Source organism: Python bivittatus, unplaced genomic scaffold (genome assembly GCF_059951505.1).
Source record: "Python bivittatus isolate LINGU-HERP-01145 unplaced genomic scaffold, Pbiv_v1 ctg000690_np1212, whole genome shotgun sequence".
Classification (NCBI taxonomy): domain Eukaryota; kingdom Metazoa; phylum Chordata; class Lepidosauria; order Squamata; family Pythonidae; genus Python; species Python bivittatus.
The window spans coordinates 20,884,144-20,905,561 of NW_028277096.1; the positions used below are offsets into that span (position 1 = coordinate 20,884,144).

The 21,418-nt window shown below is 38.6% G+C and overlaps 1 protein-coding gene across 2 annotated transcripts in view; it reads right to left on the bottom strand.

The window, feature by feature from the left end:
• The window catches only part of MED13 (mediator complex subunit 13), a 117,459-nt gene that overhangs the window by 14,545 nt on the left and 81,496 nt on the right, over nucleotides 1–21,418 (bottom strand). For both annotated transcript variants that reach the window (XM_088152573.1, XM_088152571.1), the window contains exons 10-19: nucleotides 16,453–16,660; nucleotides 13,157–13,223; nucleotides 12,659–12,786; nucleotides 11,500–11,590; nucleotides 9,086–9,300; nucleotides 8,261–8,457; nucleotides 6,460–7,373; nucleotides 4,299–4,466; nucleotides 3,061–3,284; nucleotides 558–747 (exon numbers count right to left, since the gene is read on the bottom strand). In XM_088152573.1, the coding sequence (XP_088008699.1) occupies nucleotides 558–747; nucleotides 3,061–3,284; nucleotides 4,299–4,466; nucleotides 6,460–7,373; nucleotides 8,261–8,457; nucleotides 9,086–9,300; nucleotides 11,500–11,590; nucleotides 12,659–12,786; nucleotides 13,157–13,223; nucleotides 16,453–16,660 (2,402 nt within the window). The remainder of the gene's footprint in view (nucleotides 1–557; nucleotides 748–3,060; nucleotides 3,285–4,298; nucleotides 4,467–6,459; nucleotides 7,374–8,260; nucleotides 8,458–9,085; nucleotides 9,301–11,499; nucleotides 11,591–12,658; nucleotides 12,787–13,156; nucleotides 13,224–16,452; nucleotides 16,661–21,418) is intronic.

The window sequence follows — 21,418 nt, forward strand, 5'->3', positions numbered from 1 at the left end:
TTGCAGGGAAGAAAAAGCAGTTTCCAGAACTGATACCATTTCTTGAAGGAGCGCTTAGCCAACCCCATCCGTTTTTCCCCCTATAACTGTGAGCTGCAAAACCCACCAGCGTTCCCCATGAGCTACCTGTACACCTTGGTACACAGCCCCAAATGCTCTGCAAAGCTTTGCGTTTTTGTGGCAGGCATGCAAGATATGGAAAAACAGACATGCAGCTGGAAATCAAAAGGACTTCTAAAGCTCTTAAGCTGTAGTGAAATATCACTCTCGTAGTTGCAAGTTACGTTCTGGACACAAGATGGCAATGCAGTTTTTTCCACATCTGACTAGCAGCCCATTGCCATTCTCAATAATGCCGCTATAAAAGTCACACACAGAAGAGGTGTGTCAACATGAATAATTTGCCCAAGATTTCAGAGGGATACACCGCACACCCAAGTGCAGGGATGAGTTTGCACTTTCGAATGCCGGTATCATAAAATCTTCACAACGTTGTTCCAAGTACTCGTATTTTTCAGTATCACTTTAGGAAAGAAGGGGCGGGGTAGAAACCATACCCAAATCGTATCTGCAGACTTGAGCGTAGAGTTTGAGTCTAGAAAATGATTCCTTGTTGGCAGGAGCTGTCTGAGAGAACCACTCGGCAACAGACTTCTCGGAGAGTTTGTTTGAAGCAGCGGATCCCACTCTCATGATCCCGTCTGGCAGCCGTTTGCAGATGGGCCGATGCAAGCCAAGTTTGCAGGACTGCAAAACAATACAGGCAGGAGGGAAGCACAGTGAATGCCAAGCACTGGGGACTGATTCTAGCAAGTGCACTCAAAAGCCCAACCTGCTAGCACAAAGTCATCCTAACCCACTTTACAGGGAATATAAAATTGCCGCAGAATATTGAATAAGCAGGCATTTCTGCTAATTAAGTCTTCACCAAAACCTTGGTCCTTTATTGCTCTCATCAAGGAATGCCAGAAGTTGGAATGCAGGTGGTCAAACAAACAAATGAGGTTAATCTAAAAGTACCAGTTTGCTCTGGCAGCAGTCGAAGGCCATTCTTTTCATTTATTTATTTATATTTCAAATTTGTCACCGCCCATCTCACTGCGGAGTGACTCTCTGCTTGTTTTTGAGTAACCTCTGCAATTGAGATAAAGCATCACATCCTATTGTTGTAATTTAGGTTCAAAAATTATAGTTTCTAATGTAAAGTGCTTTCTCTCTCACACTCAAATTATATTTCATTACTTTTTACATTTTGTCCTTCATTGGCATGCATGGTAAATGTGAATCTGAGTAGACATACCACAGCTCTCTTTGACTAAATGTCCCTTTGGCAGGATATAATTTAGTCCAAAGGTATGTTAGAAAGTCATGATAATCCCACAAAAAGTCATGTTAGGATATTGTATCAAACATTCAAAATTATATTTTTTTAACATACTTTTAATAAAAATTAACATAAGCTTTATTGAAGAAAATTTTAACAAGATAAAAACAATACAAATAGTAGAAAAGAAACAAAGAAAATAAGGAAGAATAGTGAATAAGTAAAAAAGAAAAGAAAAAAGAAAAAGGAAGAAAAAAGAAAGAAAAGGAAAAGGAAAAGAAGAAAAGGAAAGGAAAGGAAAGGAAAGGAAAGGAAAAGATTATAAAGAAGCAGTTTCTGATCTTTTTGACAGCAGTTATAAATGCATTTATATTTCACCCTCTCTAAGGTTACATCATAATTTCCTTCTTTTCATAAGCTACCCTTTCTAATCTTCAAACCTATAAATCACAAGTTCATTTTTCTCTTTTTTTCAGCAAAACCTCCATAAGGGGTTTTCAGTCACTGAAAATTATGTTGACATCTTTCAAGATCAATGGAGTAATCATGAAACAAGCCATCACCAATTCAAAATATGCAAATGAAGTAAATTCTACTCCACAAAAGTTTAGATTATAATATGGTGCTTTCCAGATTTATTGGGGTAACAATTCCCAGAAGCGCACAGACAACTTTCTAGGAATTTTGGAACTTGTCTGAAGGGCATAAGATTAGGGAAAGATGACATCATTTAAAAAATTATCTTTAAGGAGTTACCACATTTATAGAACAAGATGTAGTACACTATATATTTTGCCTTTCAGCTATGAGTATATATACTTTCAAATCTGAACGCATGTATTATGGATACAACCTTATAACAATAGCCTATTATTATATAATATATATACCACAAAAACACCAGTGATCTCATTACACTTTTAAAAGCTAAACGTTTGCAAGCCATAATCTTTTTCACTGCATGCATTGGCTGGATTCACACAATATACTTGACTAGATCATTTGAAGCCCTAGCAGCTGCACAGGCACCCCATATTATGCTTGCTTGACTAAGCTGGTTTGTTTTATTGTCATACAGTACTTAAACACTTAGCCTGTCTGGTTCGTTTATAATCCAGTGTGTTTGGCAAACCCAGGAAACAGGTTAATTCGGTCACTAAATCAAGAAGTTGCGTGATCCCAACCATTAAGATGCCATTTAATGCCACAGGTAAGAACATGTGTCATGCACAGCACTGTAAAACAAGATCAAATCAAACTACTTTTCCCTCCCATCCTTAACAAACCTGGGAATAACACTATAGCGTAACTATTATGTGGAGCCCAAAGGCTTTAACAACATGACTAGCTAATAAGCTGGGGGAGAAGCTAACAGGGAGGCCTTCAAAACATTTTAAAATATAGATATATAACCCAGGGGAAGAAGGGGTGAAGCCTTGCAATCATGGACTAAACAGCCTTTTGGAAAACACAAAGAGTTCAGCAACCCAAAATTACAAGGGTTGTAGTTGTACTGCAGGAGGGCAGTACAAAATTTAACCACATGATGGCATCTTCATAAGAAAACCCAGATGCAGCTTTTATCACACTCGGCCATCCATTTTAGTTGCTTTGTTCAGATACGGCCTGCAGGACTTTTTAGTGACAGCTGGAATGCAGAGTTGATGAACGATCATTTGGGGTGGGGGTTGGGGGAGGTGCCCCAGAACTCACAAAAGTGCCCTTAAATTCCTTACCTCGTATATTGCAGTGAGGTCCCGAAAGAAGGTCTTCGCTCCATTCAGCAGAGCTTCATTCTCCGGACACACCACAACGTAGGCAATGTCCCTCTGGGATCCATAGGGTTCCAGCATCAGCCTCTCCCAATATGGTAAGGCAAAAGGCGACAGCACCAAGAAGTCATAATCGTACCCCAACAAGAAAGTTGGAATGGGCAGTGGTTCTGGAGACTCATCAGTTCCTGGACAAGAGAACAGCAGGGTTTTTTTCCCCATAGGTCCTAATGGAGCTAGGATATCACAGACTGAAGCTGCTATCCACCCCTTTCCCAAGAATATAATCCTAGGTCACTTCTGATATTGACCAAGTTAGCCTAACCCTCCCAGAAACTGAAAACAACGCAACGAAGACTTAGTAGTAAAACAGTTCAAGTAATGGAATCGATGTCCCAGACTGCAAGGAGTCTTTTTCTCCAGAAGAGAGATCCTGAATCAAGCAAGCTCAAAGGGGAATAAATATAAAGTTCAATCACCCAAATCTAAGGTCACAGAAGCATGCTGCAGATTCAGACCCCTACAGTTACCAGCAGAAGCATCAGCAGCAAATGGCAATGGCAGTAAAACAGCCACGTACAATGACATAACGCAAATGCCATGACCAATTTGAGTCCCAGCATCTGCAGCGAGTACGCAGGACATGGCATTTGCCTGACGTTGTCCTGTACATGTCATCTGAAATGCACACACCCTCCTTTACCTCCTCTGCGGACATCCATACATTGATTTGATTGCCAAAACCTAAATTTGCCAAAATGTTCTAACGAGGCAATCTAGATTTACTTTTAGCCACAATGCGCCTCATGGCTTGGGCTTGGCAGGTATAAAAAGAAGAAAAAAAATGAAAATGACTATGGTTTGCCTGAATCAGGCAGGCAATTATTGGATGGGCAAACTATGATTTCACCACAATATATGAAATAACACTGCATGGTTGATTATATTTTATTCTGAGGTGGCAACACAGCATTAACAATCCTGTGGCCAGTTCCTTCAATGTATTTATCACAGTTATATGCCTCCAATTCTCACAACCCTGGGCAGTTTTCATGTCCAATATCTTGCCATAGTCTGTAACTACCATTTAAACTATTTTTAAAATTATTTTTCCCTATAAACAAAAGACTAAAGATGATTTAAAACAAACACTCAGCACCCAGTCAATTAAAGGAAAGTCATGTTCCATAGGCAACGTTTACCGTAAGAGCCTCGTCCAGCCATTTTATGAAACTGTTGCCACGTGAGAGGCCCTTGTACACCCCAAGATCGAACAGTTCGTTTTTTCTGAATTGCATCCTGAAGAACTGGTTGGAGCGAGAGCAGCATGCGAAGTACGTCCTGAGAACACTGCATGCTCACGTCTACAACTGAAAGAACAAAAGTTAATTCAGATGAATTGGGAAGCTGAATACTGACCACTGCCCTTAATTGTTAACAGCTACAGTTCTAGCCGGGCCTTGCTAACTTAAGATAGGCAGCATTAAGGAGCAAGAAGGGGGCATTTTCAGCTTTAGAATTCAACTTCTTCCCAAGGGTAGCAAACAAACAAATAAATGAAGGACTCTAACTTAAAGCTCAACATCTCAAGGACAGCTGGTTTCATTATCAAATAGCTCTTCTTGTAAGTAATGTTTTCTTAATATTCAAGAGAAATATGCCTTCCTGTAACATAAACCCCTTATTCTGTACCCTGTAGAATTATAGGGAGCAGATCTTGGCCTTTTTCTGTGTGATGCTGTTTCAGATACCTGTAGAGTGTTATCCTATCTCTCCTCAATCCATTTAAAGCTAACTCACTCTGGTAACACTGCGAGGACGTGTAGTGATGACCTGCTTCTAAAACTCTGTCAGTTTCCACAGGTTGGGACAGAGAGGCAAATATCTAAGCCAGCAAACCCAAGACCATCCCTGACTGACTACAAGGCAGCCTCTACAGCTGTCAAAAACATCCCTGTGGAAATTTCCAGGATCAAATCAGGATCTCCACTGCAGGCCTGCTGCCTCATCACAGGAATTTCTTCCAAATAAAAAACCCTCTCCCAGCTTCCCCTTGGCTGTTGATTGGAGAGGGCTAGGATTGCTCTCTAACGCAGCATTTTGTTTCGTAAGACTTACATCATTCTGAGTAACAATGGCTACAAATTTAGAGCATTATTCAGACCGTGCTAATCAGAATCTATACAGTATCTATACAAACTAATGCTTAACTAGTTCCTCAAAGCTATAATGGACTGAACGCAGTCTGGTAAACTCAAACTCATAATGACACAGAGATTCTGCAGAATGAAGGGTCCCAAACCTTGAAGCTGATTAACATTCCGCCTTGGGTAATGTTACAATATCATTCCTACATTCCTCTTTATCACTGGGGTTCCAACTCAGTAGGCTAACCAGCTCTAACCATTCCTGAACTAGACCACTGTTGCTTATGAAGTGGTAATTTCCCACTGAGATGACACAGATGACTGTAATTGTTCAGTGTGCTGTTGATGACACAGAGGCTGCAGAATGCAACCGCTAAATTGTTGGCATGAACATCAGTAGCAAATCACACCTATGCTCTGCTCCAGGTGTTCATCATTTCTTTTTCTGACTTGCTTTGCAATTTGGCGATAGTATCAGCTTGTATTTGTTTTTATTAGGTTTTACTTTATTGTTTCATATTGATTTTATCACACTCCAAGAATTACTTAGGGCTGCTTATAAATATTTTATTAGATATATATCTCACGTTTCATTCAGGAGCTCAAGGTGACATCCACGTTCCCCCACAATAATCACTCCATGAGCTGAATTGGGTTGAGAAAGAGTGATTGGCCTCAAATCACTCAGGGAGCTTTTGTGGCTGGGGATGGATTTGAACCAGGTCTCCCCAGTGCTGGTAAAACTTTATAACACCAGGCTGGCTTTCTATTTTAATATATTTATTCCATTTAATAAATAAATTAAATATTGTTTTTTTTAAAATTTGAAAAGTATAAATGATTCCACATCTAGCTAAACCTTTCATATCTCTCCTACCATCTGAGACAAGTTCCTCCTATACTCCATAGTAGGTTCCCTGCTGTTCTTGTCTCTATTCACTTAAAAGCAAAATCCTCAAACTCTGAACAGTGACAAATAGGTCATTCTAGATCAGTGTTTTTCAACCTTGGCAACTTTAAGATGGGCGGACTTCAACTCCCACAATTCCCCAGCCTGCACTCCCAAGGTTGAGAAACACTGTTCTAGATAATTAGGACAGATAAGCAAGTTATCATTTGTCATTTCTTGTCGATCCACTATTCACTTTTAAGTCCACGTTTTACATGGGATGATTAAAAACATTCTTTTAATCTATCAGCAAACTGAAGTGCTTACCATTTCGTTTTGACCAGTGATGCAAACAAGTACTTTTCACAAGCGCTTCATCAACCTTCCCTCCTGACATGTTGTCCATAAACTGGCGCCCATGTTCCAATGCAAGATAGCAGTCATAGCAACAGTCTCTTTCCTCAGCACGCACCAGATTGCCAGCAGCGCCAACTTTGGGCAAGGGGTCTTGATCTGCTGCTCCAAATGGTGAAAACAAGTTGGTGCACTGGTCTTGCAGCAAAAGTATCAGCTCATCAGGAAGCCTGTCTGACTCCTTCAAACCTCCACTTTGCTCAACAGAACCCGTGCGAAGGGCTTCAAAGCGCTTCTCTGCTTCTTTCCCACATTCTGAGTTGCGGCCTAAGATATCCAACTCATCCTCAAGGAACAATCCAGAGCTGCTGCCAAATTTTCGGTTCATAACTGCACTGAAACCACAGGTACACCTGTACTGGGCTTCCTGTGTTGGGTCTGGAATGTAAACTCCAACATCAGCACCTTTGATGTTCATGTTGCAGACACAGATGCAACAACTGTCAAAGTTACAGTCTTTGAAGAGATTCATCACTGATTCAGACAGAATGAGGTTCACATAGAGGCTATGTGCCTCAGGAATTGAAGGAACAGTCGCCGGCTCAACAGAATTTAAAGGTCTGCATGTTGATGGTGTAGAAGCTGGTGAATACAAATCTGAATTCTCATACTTGACAGAGCCTTGTGCACTTGCTGGCCCACCCGCCCCGCGGGGAGTCCGAGGTGTCCTTGGTGTTCGAGGAGTTGGAAAGCGAGGGGTGGAAGGTGAAGGAAGGATACCTGCTCCACTGTTGCTTGGGGGGGCACTGCTGGGTGGCATACCAAAAGGTGTATGTGTTTGTGGAGTGTAGGCGGGGCCATACTCTTGATCAATAGTGCTCCCATCCCTAGAGAAGAAAGGGAAAAAAATTTATTCAAGGCTTTCAAGCAGTATGCTTCAGACCAAAGGCACATATAATAATCAGGGTATCATTACAAAGATTGTAACCAGCAAGGAGATAGAAGCAGTGCAATGATGTCAATGATTCCACATCTCCTTGGTGTGTGTTAAAATTGCTTCTATATATATTTTCCATTCGCTTTTTCTTGGATGTCTTTAATTTTACAGTGATGCTGTACTTTAGCGCTTTGTGCACTACTCTGATAAGAGAAAAAAATATTATCACTGGTTGTTGTTAAAAAGAAGTAGTCACTCTCAAACATTGATTGGAGACCTCGTAATTTATTAAGGATCTTTTTCACAAGCATTTTTTCCCTACAAATAAAAGGGAAAAATACAGACACACACATACATACACTCCACATACCCAGCACTATCAGACCACCAGAAGTATAGAGGAATCCCTGGTTTGTATTTACTTTTAATATTCTTCATGGCTTATTAAAATTAAATTTATACTATTAAGCGCCCTCAAGATACCATTATACTGGAGTCAAATTGTGCACCTGTTAAATAGCCTTTTTAATAACAATGTTTAAATGGAGAAAAAACTAAGCAGTGTTAAATTATGGTTTAACATAAATGTGCATTATTTAGAGAATACACTTTCCAAATGTCTTGTTATCACTTGGAAACTGTTTTATTCAAAGGAATGCTGGACTTTTAACGAACCTAGGGTGATTTTTCTCCTATCTAAGCCCTGCTGAAATGCATCTGAATTCTACACAACTTAGCCATGCTCTTGGGCTAACCCATTTATCAGGACACGCATATGAAATTTTCCCTTAAACTCAGTAAAATCCTCTTACTATCTCATCACAAGGCAGCACTTACCCCTCTTTAATGAATGGCATTGTGGGTCCTGGTGGAAGCAAATCCAGCTTGCCGACGGTCCAGCTCTGACGATAAACACACTCCTCCGGCAATCTGATCACAGGGAGACACTGGCTTGGGAGAGTCTTCAATGGTGCAAACATGGAACATCCCATGAAAGCTTGACTGTTCTCAGGCTTATAAACATAGGAATAATCCTGAAACACAAACAAGGAAGAGCATAAAAAAGAGCTATATGTGGAAAGTTTAAAAAGAAAGACTCATAGATTTAAATTTTAAATGTTAAACAGTCTATTTCAAAGCTCAGTTGTCTCATCCTGGATATGAAGCTACTGAAAAAACAGGATAAAGTGAAAGAAAAAGTGGGTCATATCTGAGTTTAGATAATGTGGAAGTTATCATTTGTGGCCACAGTGGCAAAGACTGTTTTTCCCCATTGCCAAAGTATCTCCTCCATGCAAAATGCATTCACCTGATAACTGATACAAACAGACACACATATAAGTAAATGCTTAAGTTGAATGTTGGGCTGAGAAAGTCAACAGGTCATCAAACAAGTTGTTGCCACAGCTAACGAAATGTGGGTTCCCATTTCACTGCACACCAAAATAAATCCCACGAGAACAAAATAAAAAAGTATTAAAATGAACAGTGCTGGCTCTTTCAGGAGAAATATACCATTCAGAAAAAGCATTATCTCTAACAAGCCCAATAAACAAACAAACCGGAAAGCTATTAAACTGTCCTCCTCTGTCATTTTTTAAGATAAAACTAAACAACACAACTAAAGTTCAAGAACTGTGATATCCAGAGGAACTCACATACCTTTATTTCTGTAGGTTTTGGACTACAGAATCCCTCATCCACTTCAATCCTGAACTGAATGCCAGTAGTAGCACCATTTCCTTCTAGGATAGTTCCTCCAGGGGTGGTGTCCATGCTGCCATATTCCTTATTGTTCATATTCATGGGAGAAAACCCCATAAAGTGTTGCTCCAGGGATGGTGGTGTGGGATACATTTTATGAAGATCAGCTGTACCTGGTTTAGATTCAAGTTTAAGATGGTTCTTAATATTTTCTTTCTCCTTCCACATGTCGGGCTACTGAAGTCGCTCTCATCTATCATGAAGTTACCATTCCGCATGTTTTACTCTTTATCCACATGTCTAAAGGGCCCAGAGGCCTATTAAGATATATAAATCTTCTAGAGATTTTTGCAAAGCCAAAGCACAGACATTTTTTGAATTGGCCTTTTCAGGGCTTCTACGTCTTCCAAAGGTTACATGTAGCCAATCTGCAGGCCGGATTCCACAAACCCACAACAGTACTCTCTCACCTCTACTGGGACCACCAGAGTAAATGTGAGAAATGCCTCCATCTCTTTTTTAAAAATTTGTTACATGAGCTTAACCAAAAATTGCACAGAAATCAACAATAACGATACAGAAAGCAAAAATGAAACACGATAAAAACATTATGAAAGAAGCTTTCTCTCCTTCCCTTCCATTTTTCCCCAACCACTAACCACTACTTAAATATTTGTCCTTTGCTTTGCATGTTAAACATTGGAGACTGTTGCTTATATCTGTTTAAATAATTCCATTATATCATTTTTAATTATTCTTTTAACTCTAGAAACCATTTTCTAAGGGTCTAAATTTGCTTTGCTGTGTGGTATGTCATGCATAAGGGAGCCATTTCTGCTTAATTTTAGTTAATCTTCTATTATGGAAATATACTCTTTATAATGTTAGTTTTGCCACTGCTGTCTATTCTCCACTTTTGGTCTCCCAATCTTGTATCATCGACAAAATTTCACTTTTCCAGTATTGTGCCATATTTATTCTTGCTGCTGTCACCATATATTTTAGTAAATTATAATACTTTTCATTTATACATTCTGGAAGTATTCCTAATAAGAATATTTGTGGCTTCAGACCAAATTTCTGAATATTTTGATGTATTTCCTTCCAAACACCTTTGAGTTTCTTTGCACAATCACCACATGTGATAAAATATTCCTTCTTTATTATGGCATTTCCAACATTTATTATTAGATGATTTGTCCATCTTGGTAATCATTGATGGGAGTTATATACCATCTATAAAACATTTTATATCCATTTTCCCTAAAATGGTAGCTTGAGTGAATTTTATTGATTTTTCCATAGCTCTTCCCATTGTTCCCCTGTAATTACTTCCTTGAAGTTTTGCATCCACTTTATCATGCAATTTTTAATTCGTTCCATCTCCATATCATATTTTGATAATAATTTAAAAATATATCCCAATAAATGATCTTGACTCTGTATAAGTGTTTTGAATCCTGTCATCCTTCTCAGGGCTTGTCCTTGTGTCTTTTTTATTATTTTATTATTATTTTACTATTATTTGTTATTCTTCCAACAATTTGTAAATACATTAACTATGGTAAATTCCTATTTTCATTAACAAATCTTGCTGTGTCCTTAGTCTGTTTTTTGAGTCTGAATGTACCATATTAGCATATGTACCTAAACCTGCTGTAGTTATGCTTTAAGTAAAAAGCATTTGATGGTGATGCTAATGGTAAAATCACCAGACTTATCCTTATTCTCAAAAGATACCAAATTTTTAAAAACTTTGTCTCATAATATGTCCCAACAAATTCTTTTTTCTTTTGTTTCTTTGTGCCATAAGTACCTTGAAGTCCGTTGCTTAAGACAACAACTTTTATAATTGATATTCCGCTATCTGGAGATTTTTATCCATTCTGTTATCCCTGAGAGACAGCTTGCTCGATAATATAATTTAAGGTTAGGAAATGCAAGTCCTTCTCTTTCTTCTGAGTCTTGCAAAATTTTGAATCTTAATCTTGTTTTTTTCCCACTCCATATGAATCTGTTGATTGTTCTTTGCCAGTTCAGCAACACTTTATCTAAGATTAGAATCGACTTCTTAGATGTTTAAGAAGTCTATTTTCTGTGTGTTTCGGTACTTTATAACCTGGGCCAGATTTCCCCAACATGGTGCCCTCCAGCTCAGGTGAACTGCAGCCTTCTTAATTTCCTAACAATATGAGAAACCTCTCCTAGAGCAGCATTTTTACCAGAAACTTTACATGTACCAACTAATTGGAACATTTTTATTTCATTTTCATTTTAGTTGGTACTGTATACACTTCCATGATAAAGTTTCTCATTATCAAACCACAGAGATAACACAAGAAATATTATGAAAATAGAAGAAAGCAACTTACTTATGCATGACAATGGGTCCAGGTTTCCAGCTTTTGACTCTTTGCAACTAGATTTGTCATCTGTTCCATTCAGTATTCTTTTAGATCCCGGCTAGGAAAGAAAGAAAGAAAAAACGCCCCAATGGCATAAGTTCCAAATTGTAACACTGCACAAATAAAAAAAGAATTGAAAAATAATTATCTATCTTTTTAAAATACAAGCAAACAGCTGAGCTAATAAAACAGAATCCCGTCCAAATCACATCATAGAGTAAAAGCTTCAATTATCTGCATATGTTCCATTGACAACATCTGGGTAACTGTTTCCACATGGCCATTAAATGTGAGGGTAAAACAGAGAGAAAATTCATCAGCACCCCCCACACACACACACACACAACATTTCATTTATTAAGAGGTGGGGAGGGCAGCGTGACGCTGAGTACAATACCACTGAAGCAGTAAGTCAACGGAAGCAATTGATCATTTAAGGGAATGGTTTCTTCTCAGCAGCACTGACTTCACTGAGGAAAAGTGACATAAGGACAAGCTTGCCCAACTGCATGTCTGTCACTCTCAGCAACTGAGACAAAAACTCACTGTACAAACTGTTTCCTTTGAAATAATCTGATGAGGTATCTTTCCATGGTATTTACATCACTTAGTAAGTCATTCAGTGACACACACACAGATGACAACAACAACAAAAAATCTGTGAATCCGTATTAACATTTCCAGGCTGAGAAATGGGGAAAGAATCCAAACATAAAGAAGACAGCTTACAATTTAGTAACCTTTTCCAAAATGTTTTCCCCTTCCAGACAAAGTCTTGCAGCTGCAGAGCTGTGCAACAGAAAACTGCCCTCTGTAACCTCCGTACCTCATCCATGAACTGACTATTACCCAAACTACACAATACCTTTATAACACAACAGGAAAGATATCAGCACACACTGCACTACAAGCCACAGCAGACAGGCAAAAGTTAACATTAGTTTTACACACACAGTTCATTTAGAGAATTATATGAAATGGCACAGAGGTTGCAAAAATAAAAATGGGCATTATTGTATAAGAATGTACACTATTGTATATTCTATATTGCAGTCACTCTGTGCCATGCTTCTAGATCACCACTATCATACCAGTATAACGTTACAAACCTTAAAAAGCTACTTACTGTTAGCTCATCTTCATCAGAATTGAAGAGATTGTCAAGGTCAGTGTAGGAGACAACCAGGTCATTTTCATGGAACAAACTAGTTGATGCCGTACGATTGTGAGGGGGAATACGCTGAGCATCTATTGCTGAACGAAGAGAAAGACCAAAGCTTCACCATTATCTGAACGACAGCATTTCAACCGCAGGTAGCAATTCCATTACAGGATCTACTGTCAAATAAACTAATGCATTTCTGTTACTCTTAACAGATTTTTAAACATGAGCCATGTTTTTTAAAACATGATTTTACAGATCATGATTTTAAAAAACAGATTTTTAAACATGAGCCATGTTTTTTAAAACATGATTTTACAGATCATGATTTTAAAAAACAGATTTTTAAACATGAGCCATGTTTTTTAAAACATGATTTTACAGATCATGATTTTAAAAAACAGATTTTTAAACATGAGCCATATTTTTTAAACATGATTTTTAAAAACTAAGAAATTTTACCTTGTTTGACTGAAGGGTTGAAAAGTGACATTGCATCTTCTCCAACACTGGGTGCTCCATCTTCAGGCTGTGAAAAAGGCAGCAGTCAGCAGTGCATGTGAACAGGGTCTTGTGCACAGGCCCACAAACAATTAGATTCTGCCATCCACCGAGACAGACCACTTAGCAGGGCACTGCCTCTTTCATTGGTAGTTGCTTCCCTTTATAGAGCTGTTGCACCAAGATCCTTTTACATGAAGATGTTCTGAGACAAATTAAGATCTCTGCGCTCTACTCTCTGAGCTATACCACCTTCAAAATGAAAAGGCTAGAGAAGTACAAAGCAGAATCGCAGACCAACAAAGCTACTCTACAAGATATTCTGTGCACAACATCCAAAAGACTGAGTAAGATATGTATTTTTTTTCTTCTTTGACTATCGTTGCCAGTTAGACCAAATTCAGCATGAAGAATTACTTCATTCTGACTGAGAGACATTTGTGGGACACATCTGCCATGACCCTGGTCAAACTATCAGTCTATCTTTTCCAGTACTGTCTATTCTGATTAGCAGTGACCATCCAGGGTCAAACAAAGATGGAAGGAGTATACAAAAACACTGTATAGTAGACATGTCAACATCCTAGATTTCTTAGATGACATTCCCTACTTGCAAGAACCTCTAGTACTAGAAGATAAAGTTAGCACTCTGGTCATTACCAAGTCAGAAGGCTACAGGAAGGAACAGATGGAATACCCACTCAAATATGGTAAGCAACAGAAGAAGAATCAGTAAAGGTTCTAACAATCTGGAGAACAAGCAAGTGACTGGAAGAGGTCAATCTACCTTCCAATACCAAAAAAAGGAGATTTAACAGTGTGCACAAACTATCATATAATATCCTTAATTTCACTTGCTAGCAAAATAATGCTTAGGATCATCCAATGCAGATTGGAGCCCTACATGGAAAAGGAGATGCCAGATAGTCAAGCAAGCTTTAGAAAAAGCCAAGGAACACAAGACATTATTGCTGACGCATGCTGGGTAATTGAGAAAGTCAAAGAATACTACAAAGAAGTCAGTATGTACTTCATTGATTATAGAAAGGCCTTCAATTGTGTCAATCGTGAAGCTGCAGAATGTGCTTAGAAAAATGAGAATCGCAGAACATCTCATTGTCCTTATGAAAAACCTATACAGGCAGTCCTCGGCTTACGTCCATTTGTTCAGCAACCATTCAAAGTTATGGCGGCACAGAAAAAAATGAACATACAAATTCCAGCCATTGCAGCACCCCTGTGGTTATGTGATTGTGATCCAGGCACCTGAGTGCTCAGCTCACAATTATGATGTCACAGGGACCATGGTCATGCGATCACCATTTGCAAACTTCCCTGCCGGCTTCCACAAGCAAAGTCAATGCAGAAGCCAGCAGGGAAGGTTGCAAGTTGTTCTGGTAAGTGCCCCTCCCCTGGCTTTCCTGTGCTCACACAGCTCCATGCCCCACGGCCTTCCTGCACTCACATGGCCTGTGCTGGGCCTCCTGCACGCACCACTGCGGCACCCCTGCACTCCTTACCTGGGACTCCCACCACTTCCTGCTTAACAACCCAGGCATCTTGGGGTTACAACAGCAACTGGAACTGCTGGGATTGTTGTCACTAAGCGATGCAGGCACATGATGTCGCACTTTATGACTGCATCGCTTAGTGATGGCAATCCCGGTCCCAGTTGCTATCATAACCTGAGGACCACCTGTATACAGGTCAGGAAGCTACAGTACGGACAGAACATGGCGAAACAGACTGGCTCCAGATTGGCAAAGGAGTGAAACAAAGCTGCATATTCTCCTCTTATTTATTAATCCTGCATGCTGGGTACATATTAAAGGAAGCTGGATGGGAAGAATATGAGCGTGGTTTTAAAACTGGAGGAAGAAACATCAACAATCTGCACTGTGCTGATGACACTACCCTGATAGCTAAACATCCAAAGGATCTGCAAGCTCTAGTAATAAATGTCAAGAAGCACAGTGAACAAATGGAATGAAAATTAAATATAATGAAGACCTAACTAATAACAATAGGTACAACAACCAGCCTTACAAGTGACAATGAAGATACTGAAGTGGTAGATAGCTTCTGCCTTTTAGATTAACTATGAACAGTAAAGGAACAAGCAATCGAGAAATATACCACAGAGTAGTACTTGGTAGAGTAGCTATGAAGGCTTTGGAAAAGATATTCAGACGCTGTGATGCGTCTATATCCACAAAGAACAGAATAGTGTAAATAATGGTATTCCTTGTGATGCTCTATGGAAGCAAAAGTTGGACTTTCAAGAAGCAGGGTAGAAAGAGTACTGATGTTTTTGAAATTTGGTGTGGAAGAAAACTCCTGAGAATACCATGGGCAGTCAAGAAAACAAATCAATGGATCATCAAACAAACCAACCCAGAGTTCTCACTCGAGGCACAAACGACCAGGCTCAAATTATCCTACTATGGACACATTATGCAAAGACCTAGCTCTCTGGAGAAGGCTCTAAGGCTGGGAAAGATGGAGGGAAAGACAAGAAGAGGATGACCAGCAGCAAGGCAGAGAGACTCAGTTACAGTGGTGATGAATGCACTATTGGAAGACCTGAAAGACCCAGTTAGGGACAGACCATCATGGAGAAAATCTATTTACATGGTCACTAAGAGTGGACACCAACTTGATGGCACATAATCAATCAACTAACCAATCCGGAGTCTCAGCAGAAGCATTCTGCAGCATCTGTTACTAGATCCTTTTCACTTAAGATATGATTGATCCTGGAAATTTTCAGCATGCAAAGCCTGTGCTTTGTCACTGAGCTATCCTCATTCCCCAGAAGTCCATGGTCAGATCTAAGCAGAAAACACTGGAACACCATTGTTTCAGGAAAAAAAGCTTCTAGCACAAACATAATCCACAAGAAATGTGTATCCTGATCACAGGTTGGATCAAAATCTTCCTGGATTACTGTGTGTGTGTGGTTTTGTTTTTGTTTTTTTGTGCTGAGATATAAATAACCCAAGGCATATCTGGCAGAAATTCTCTCTTTGAAGGCAGATGCCTATACCCTATCACTCCTTGTATTTTTAAGAAAACCTTGAAATTCAAAAGGAACCTTGGCCCACTTCCTTTCCACTGGCAAATAGAACTGGTTGTACAGGCTTTGTGCTCCTGTTGCGTGTAACCCCTCACATTAAAACATTCCAGAAAAAAATCTTAGACCCTTGATATTCATGCTTATTGTTCTGGTTTATACCTTGATTTTTTTTTTCACTTACCTTATGTTTTTTCCCAACTTCTCTATCACTGTTCGGCCTATCTTTTTTATCGGGGAATGGGAACTCTTCGTCTCCATCAACAAATGCGTAAGGGTCCATTTCAAGCTCCTGGTCAGCTACTACAGCTGCTAGATATTGGTTCTTGCTCTGGTACTGTTGCACCAGATCATCAGAGACCTTTAGAGGCTTTCTGCATTGCACCATTAATCTATGGGAAAGAGAAAAAAAACATAACTATCACAAGTACAAGTTGAAAATCCAAAACCCTTCTGTTGATTAGACATTTAAATGGTTCTCCCAGTTATATCCATCTTTTCTCCAGGCAGCTCCGAGGAGCGTACCGCAATTTATCACCCTGCAAAAAATGGGTTAGTTAACACATCTCAGACTAACATTAATACTATCCTAAGCAAGAATTGTGGGTCTACTTTTTACAGATCTAGCTCTTTAAGCAATATTTATTTTCCATTTATTATTGTAATTTTGTAATTTTAATTGATTTTAATTGTTTTGTAAACCACCCAGAGTTGTTCAATGAGGTGGGCAGTGACAAATTCGATATATAAATAAATATAAATACCATATTGATTCTCTCACTATACAATTCTTAATAATTTAACTTCTATACAGATGTGTAAGACTTCTGTAAGAATATTAGGCAATACTCTTTGGCCACTTAAATGAACTTTACGTATGGACTAATGTTGCTTTAAGTTTTTTATGTCCATGTATTATTTTTACATCACAATTTTCCTTTTTGAGCATCTAGTAATAGCTATGTTTTTTTAAAATATATATATCAATAACACCATTATTTAGATTTTAACCTTTTGCTTTGTCTCACCAATACCAAATCAACTCATAGTTCAGTACACGTATAGTGAACTGTGCTAACATTAATAGTAGCTGCCAAAAACTATTTGGAAGTTTTATAAAACTTCTATCCAAGACAAACAGAGACCAAAATAAAAAAAAACATGTCAAATATACCTAAAGGTTTATGTATTCCTAGATGGAATTTTTTAACCAAACAGACCCTGTTATATACTAATTCTGAAAGGCCCCTCAGTGAGGGAAATGGGGCATTTGAATAACACAATCCCTTGGGTTCACAAAAGTAATTTCCTAGTTCTCCAAGGCAGCCACAGTAATTTTACTGTATCAAAATCCATACTTTTAAGACAGCCGTCTTAGTTCAGATTGTGTTCTTACAAAATGATCCTGGAGAAATTAGTAGACCTTTTTCTCTGTTGCCTTTCAGCAGCTAGTATTCAGATAAAATCTATCTCCATACATGTCAATAAAGTTACTAAAGAATTGTGATGCATATCATACAACTTGGGGATCACCACTGAAACCTGTTAGAAGACTGTGACTGATTTCCTCGTTTAGCAGATTACAGTGTAATTAGCACAGAATTTTCACACTGGGACACAATTATTCCCCAAGTGACCTGATCTGAGAAGTGTGTGTAAAACTAAGCCACTTATTGAAAAGGTTGAGCATCCCCCTTCAGCTGTCTTATGATCACAACACCAAACATTCCCAGCTAGCACAACCAGGATTAAAGAGGGTAGTGAAAATGAATCTGTATTCAAATATTTAGTCCTTTAGTTTTTCTGGAGGACCACTCTAGGAAGGGTGGGCTTCAGTAATTCCACTACCACTAATAAGCAATCTAGGTTTGTTCATTGTAGAGATCAGAAGCTTCTACACTAGCATTAGAGCAGAATAACTGGATGCAATATCTACAAGTTCTACTCTCAGCTTTAAAATAAAACAAAAGTAGAGATGGATCTCATTGCATTTCTTCAGGATATCATCAGAATTGCCCCACTTTTTTAAAATAGATCATAGCAACCATGAGACACTTACTAGTCTTCCAGATATAAAGAAAAATGATAACAATCTGCATCAAAAAGATTGTTTTTAACTCTCAATATGAAATCAGTAAAGTGTTTAACAGTTTATCCCAACTAGGTATAAATGTACTCTTAAATCCAGCAAAAAAAGAGTTCTGCCCTTTTCCACCCAGGGATAATTAAGCTTATATCCTTTCATATCTCTCTATTTTCATGTCATGCTGTGGCAACAAACAGCTGCAATCATCATCTACAATTGAAGTATTCTAAGACAGACACAAGACTGCAAGTTCTTTTGCCAATTCATTTCAGGGAAATAGTTCTTTTGAAATTCAGCAGCAATCAAGGACAATTAAATTCATCATTTGTTAGCAAGGGGGGTAGATTACAGATAGCTTGCTATGAAACTGTCAAGTTGGTTCTCTGAATAATGGAGATAAAGGGAAGATGTGACCCTGCAAGATACAACAGAATCTGAAACACATCCCCTCACACAGCACTCTCCCTCTCCCTTATTATTGCTTCAGTTCTCATAAAAACATTTCAGGTATACAACTGAGATGTTTTAAACATATACTTGAGAACATAAAGGCGTGAATAAACTTGAATTGATAAATACAGGTTTGATACAAATAAATTACAGAGCCAAGATTCACTACTGAGCCAAATTTCAGTAGGAAGTTACAACTGTGCAAAAGCCCAAAGGGCAGGACACTAAGTCAAGCAAGGATAGACCCCTCTGTCATCTCTCCCTACCACAGACCACTCCTTGTAGGGCAGATTCAGTCCTACATAGGCCATCCTGACCTGAGCCATACGCTGCACAGATTCAGAAAAACAGAAGGGATACAGTGGCTCATATTCACATAGCAATCTGGCTGCAAACAGTTCTGGTTTTAGTGGCGGTTCATGCATTTTAGAGGTAGATTTATTGAAATGGAAGAGAAAACCTTCTATTGTACAGTGAGCCCATTGACAGAAGACGCTGACATACACTGATCAAACCTAACAGCCCAGAAAAAAACCCCAAAGGGATTGGAGATGGAGGCAAACGAAGATGCCATTTTTGCATATGCCTCGAATTTCAGCAAGGATAGGCAAGTGCCCATATAATGCTACTACCTTGTATGAATGAACTACAGGAACGGGAGGCAGACAAGGAAACAAGTATTAGTCCCAGGACCAGCAGAAAAGCATTCCTCCCTGCCTTCAGCCACCATCAAAACAATATTTAAACATTATCTACTGGAAGTCTCTCCGAGAATCAGTTCAAGTTAAATTTTAAAATGCACTTTTCCCTCTAATATCATTCTCTGACTCTCCTCTCCCTGATGCCTTTTTATGTTCTAAGCTTTGGTTACCAGTTCATTACAATCCTCGTCTATCATTTTAAAGTTTGTACACTGTCCAAAGTACTCAACATAATATAAATATTGCTGATAATTTAATAGTGTTCATGGAGCAAACAATTAGCACGGAAGCCCCAAAAGCAGCTTAAAAGCAGTTGAAGTATTTTTAAAAATCTAAAGACAAGGTTTTGCCTTTCCAGTATGTTACATACCACATTGCAAACTTCAAAATTTGGGGAAGGAAGTTTGCTTTGGACTAGCATAGAACATAACAACAGCTCCATTAGTAGAGTTCACAAAGAAGAATTAAATCAAAAAGTGAGTTCATTATCAGAAGTTTGTGAAAACATCCAAAGCTTTCAACCTCTTCATAACATTGAAAGAAGTCTAGAGATAGTTTGACTCTTTAACACCCTTATAAAAGGCCACGTATGGAAGCCTGAGGACTGTTAGAAATTTCTCCAGGCAATGAAACAAAATATAATTAAAAAATTTAATTACTCCATTTAACCCAGTACTGCTGTTTAACTAGGAGTACCTTACTAAAGTATTTCCCTTCCCAGAACTTACTATCCATGATCCATACAAACAGAAATGCCAGGAATTTAATCTAAATCTTATTCAGGCAAATTATGTACCACTTTCCTAACATCATAATGATTTGGCCACGAGGCCCTCAGGGATTTGAATTCAGGACTTCATAAATTCTAAGTGAAAAAATGACTCAAGAACAAAGAAAAGCAATCAATTCTCTCTCTCTCTCAACATAAATTTCTAATAGAGACAATGAAGAGCAGACTGGCTATCAAAACGTATTGGTTCAATAAGTAAAGGTGACTGAAACCTTGGGAGACTGTGACTGTATTATTCTGGAGTTTATGATATCCAGTGAGGGGAGGAACAGAGAAGAGTCAGAGCCGTATACTGGACTTCAGAGGAATAGATTTTGATCAACTCAAAAAAGAAGGTAGATCAGATCCAATGGTTTGAAAGCCTGAAAGAGAAAGCTATCTGGAAAATCTTGTGAAACAAGATCCTGAAGATGCAATCACAAACAATTCCTACTAAAAGGAAAAATGGGAGACATCTACATAAACCAGTTATATATACACATGGATTGGGATTTCTAAAATGCTGAAAAGAAAAATACAGACACAGAAAATGGAAGATGTATAACCAAAGAAGGACAGAAAGCAGTTACCAGAAACTATAGCAATTTTGCCAAAAAGACTCTCAGAATGTGCTAAGGCTTGAGAGAAATCTCTACATCATCAGAAACAAAAAGAAAGGCAAAAAGGCTGTATGTAGGTCTATTGTAAGGAAAAAAGGGGTGAATCGATGGGTTACAGCAAGAAAGCAGAAGGTATTATTCATATTTTATATCTGCCTCCTCTTAGAATAGAAATGAAGCCCTAGCTGGCCATCACTGTGCCACTTGGAGAAGGAGGAGCTGCACTTGATTTAAATGAATTCAAGTCTCCAGGGCCAGATAAATTACACTCTAGGGTACTGAAGAAACTATCAGAGGTGATCACAGAACTACTAACTGTAATCTCCAAAACCTCCTGGAGAACTCTTGAGGTCTCACAAGACAAGGAGAGCAAACATGGCCCCTATCTCCCTCCCCTTCCTAACGGGGAGGAAGACAATGACCCAGGAAAATACAGTCTGGTCAGCCTGACATTTATACTGAGAAAGCTCTTCAAGCTGATTATTAAATATAAAAGAATTGTGGCATAGAATTATGAGTTGTTT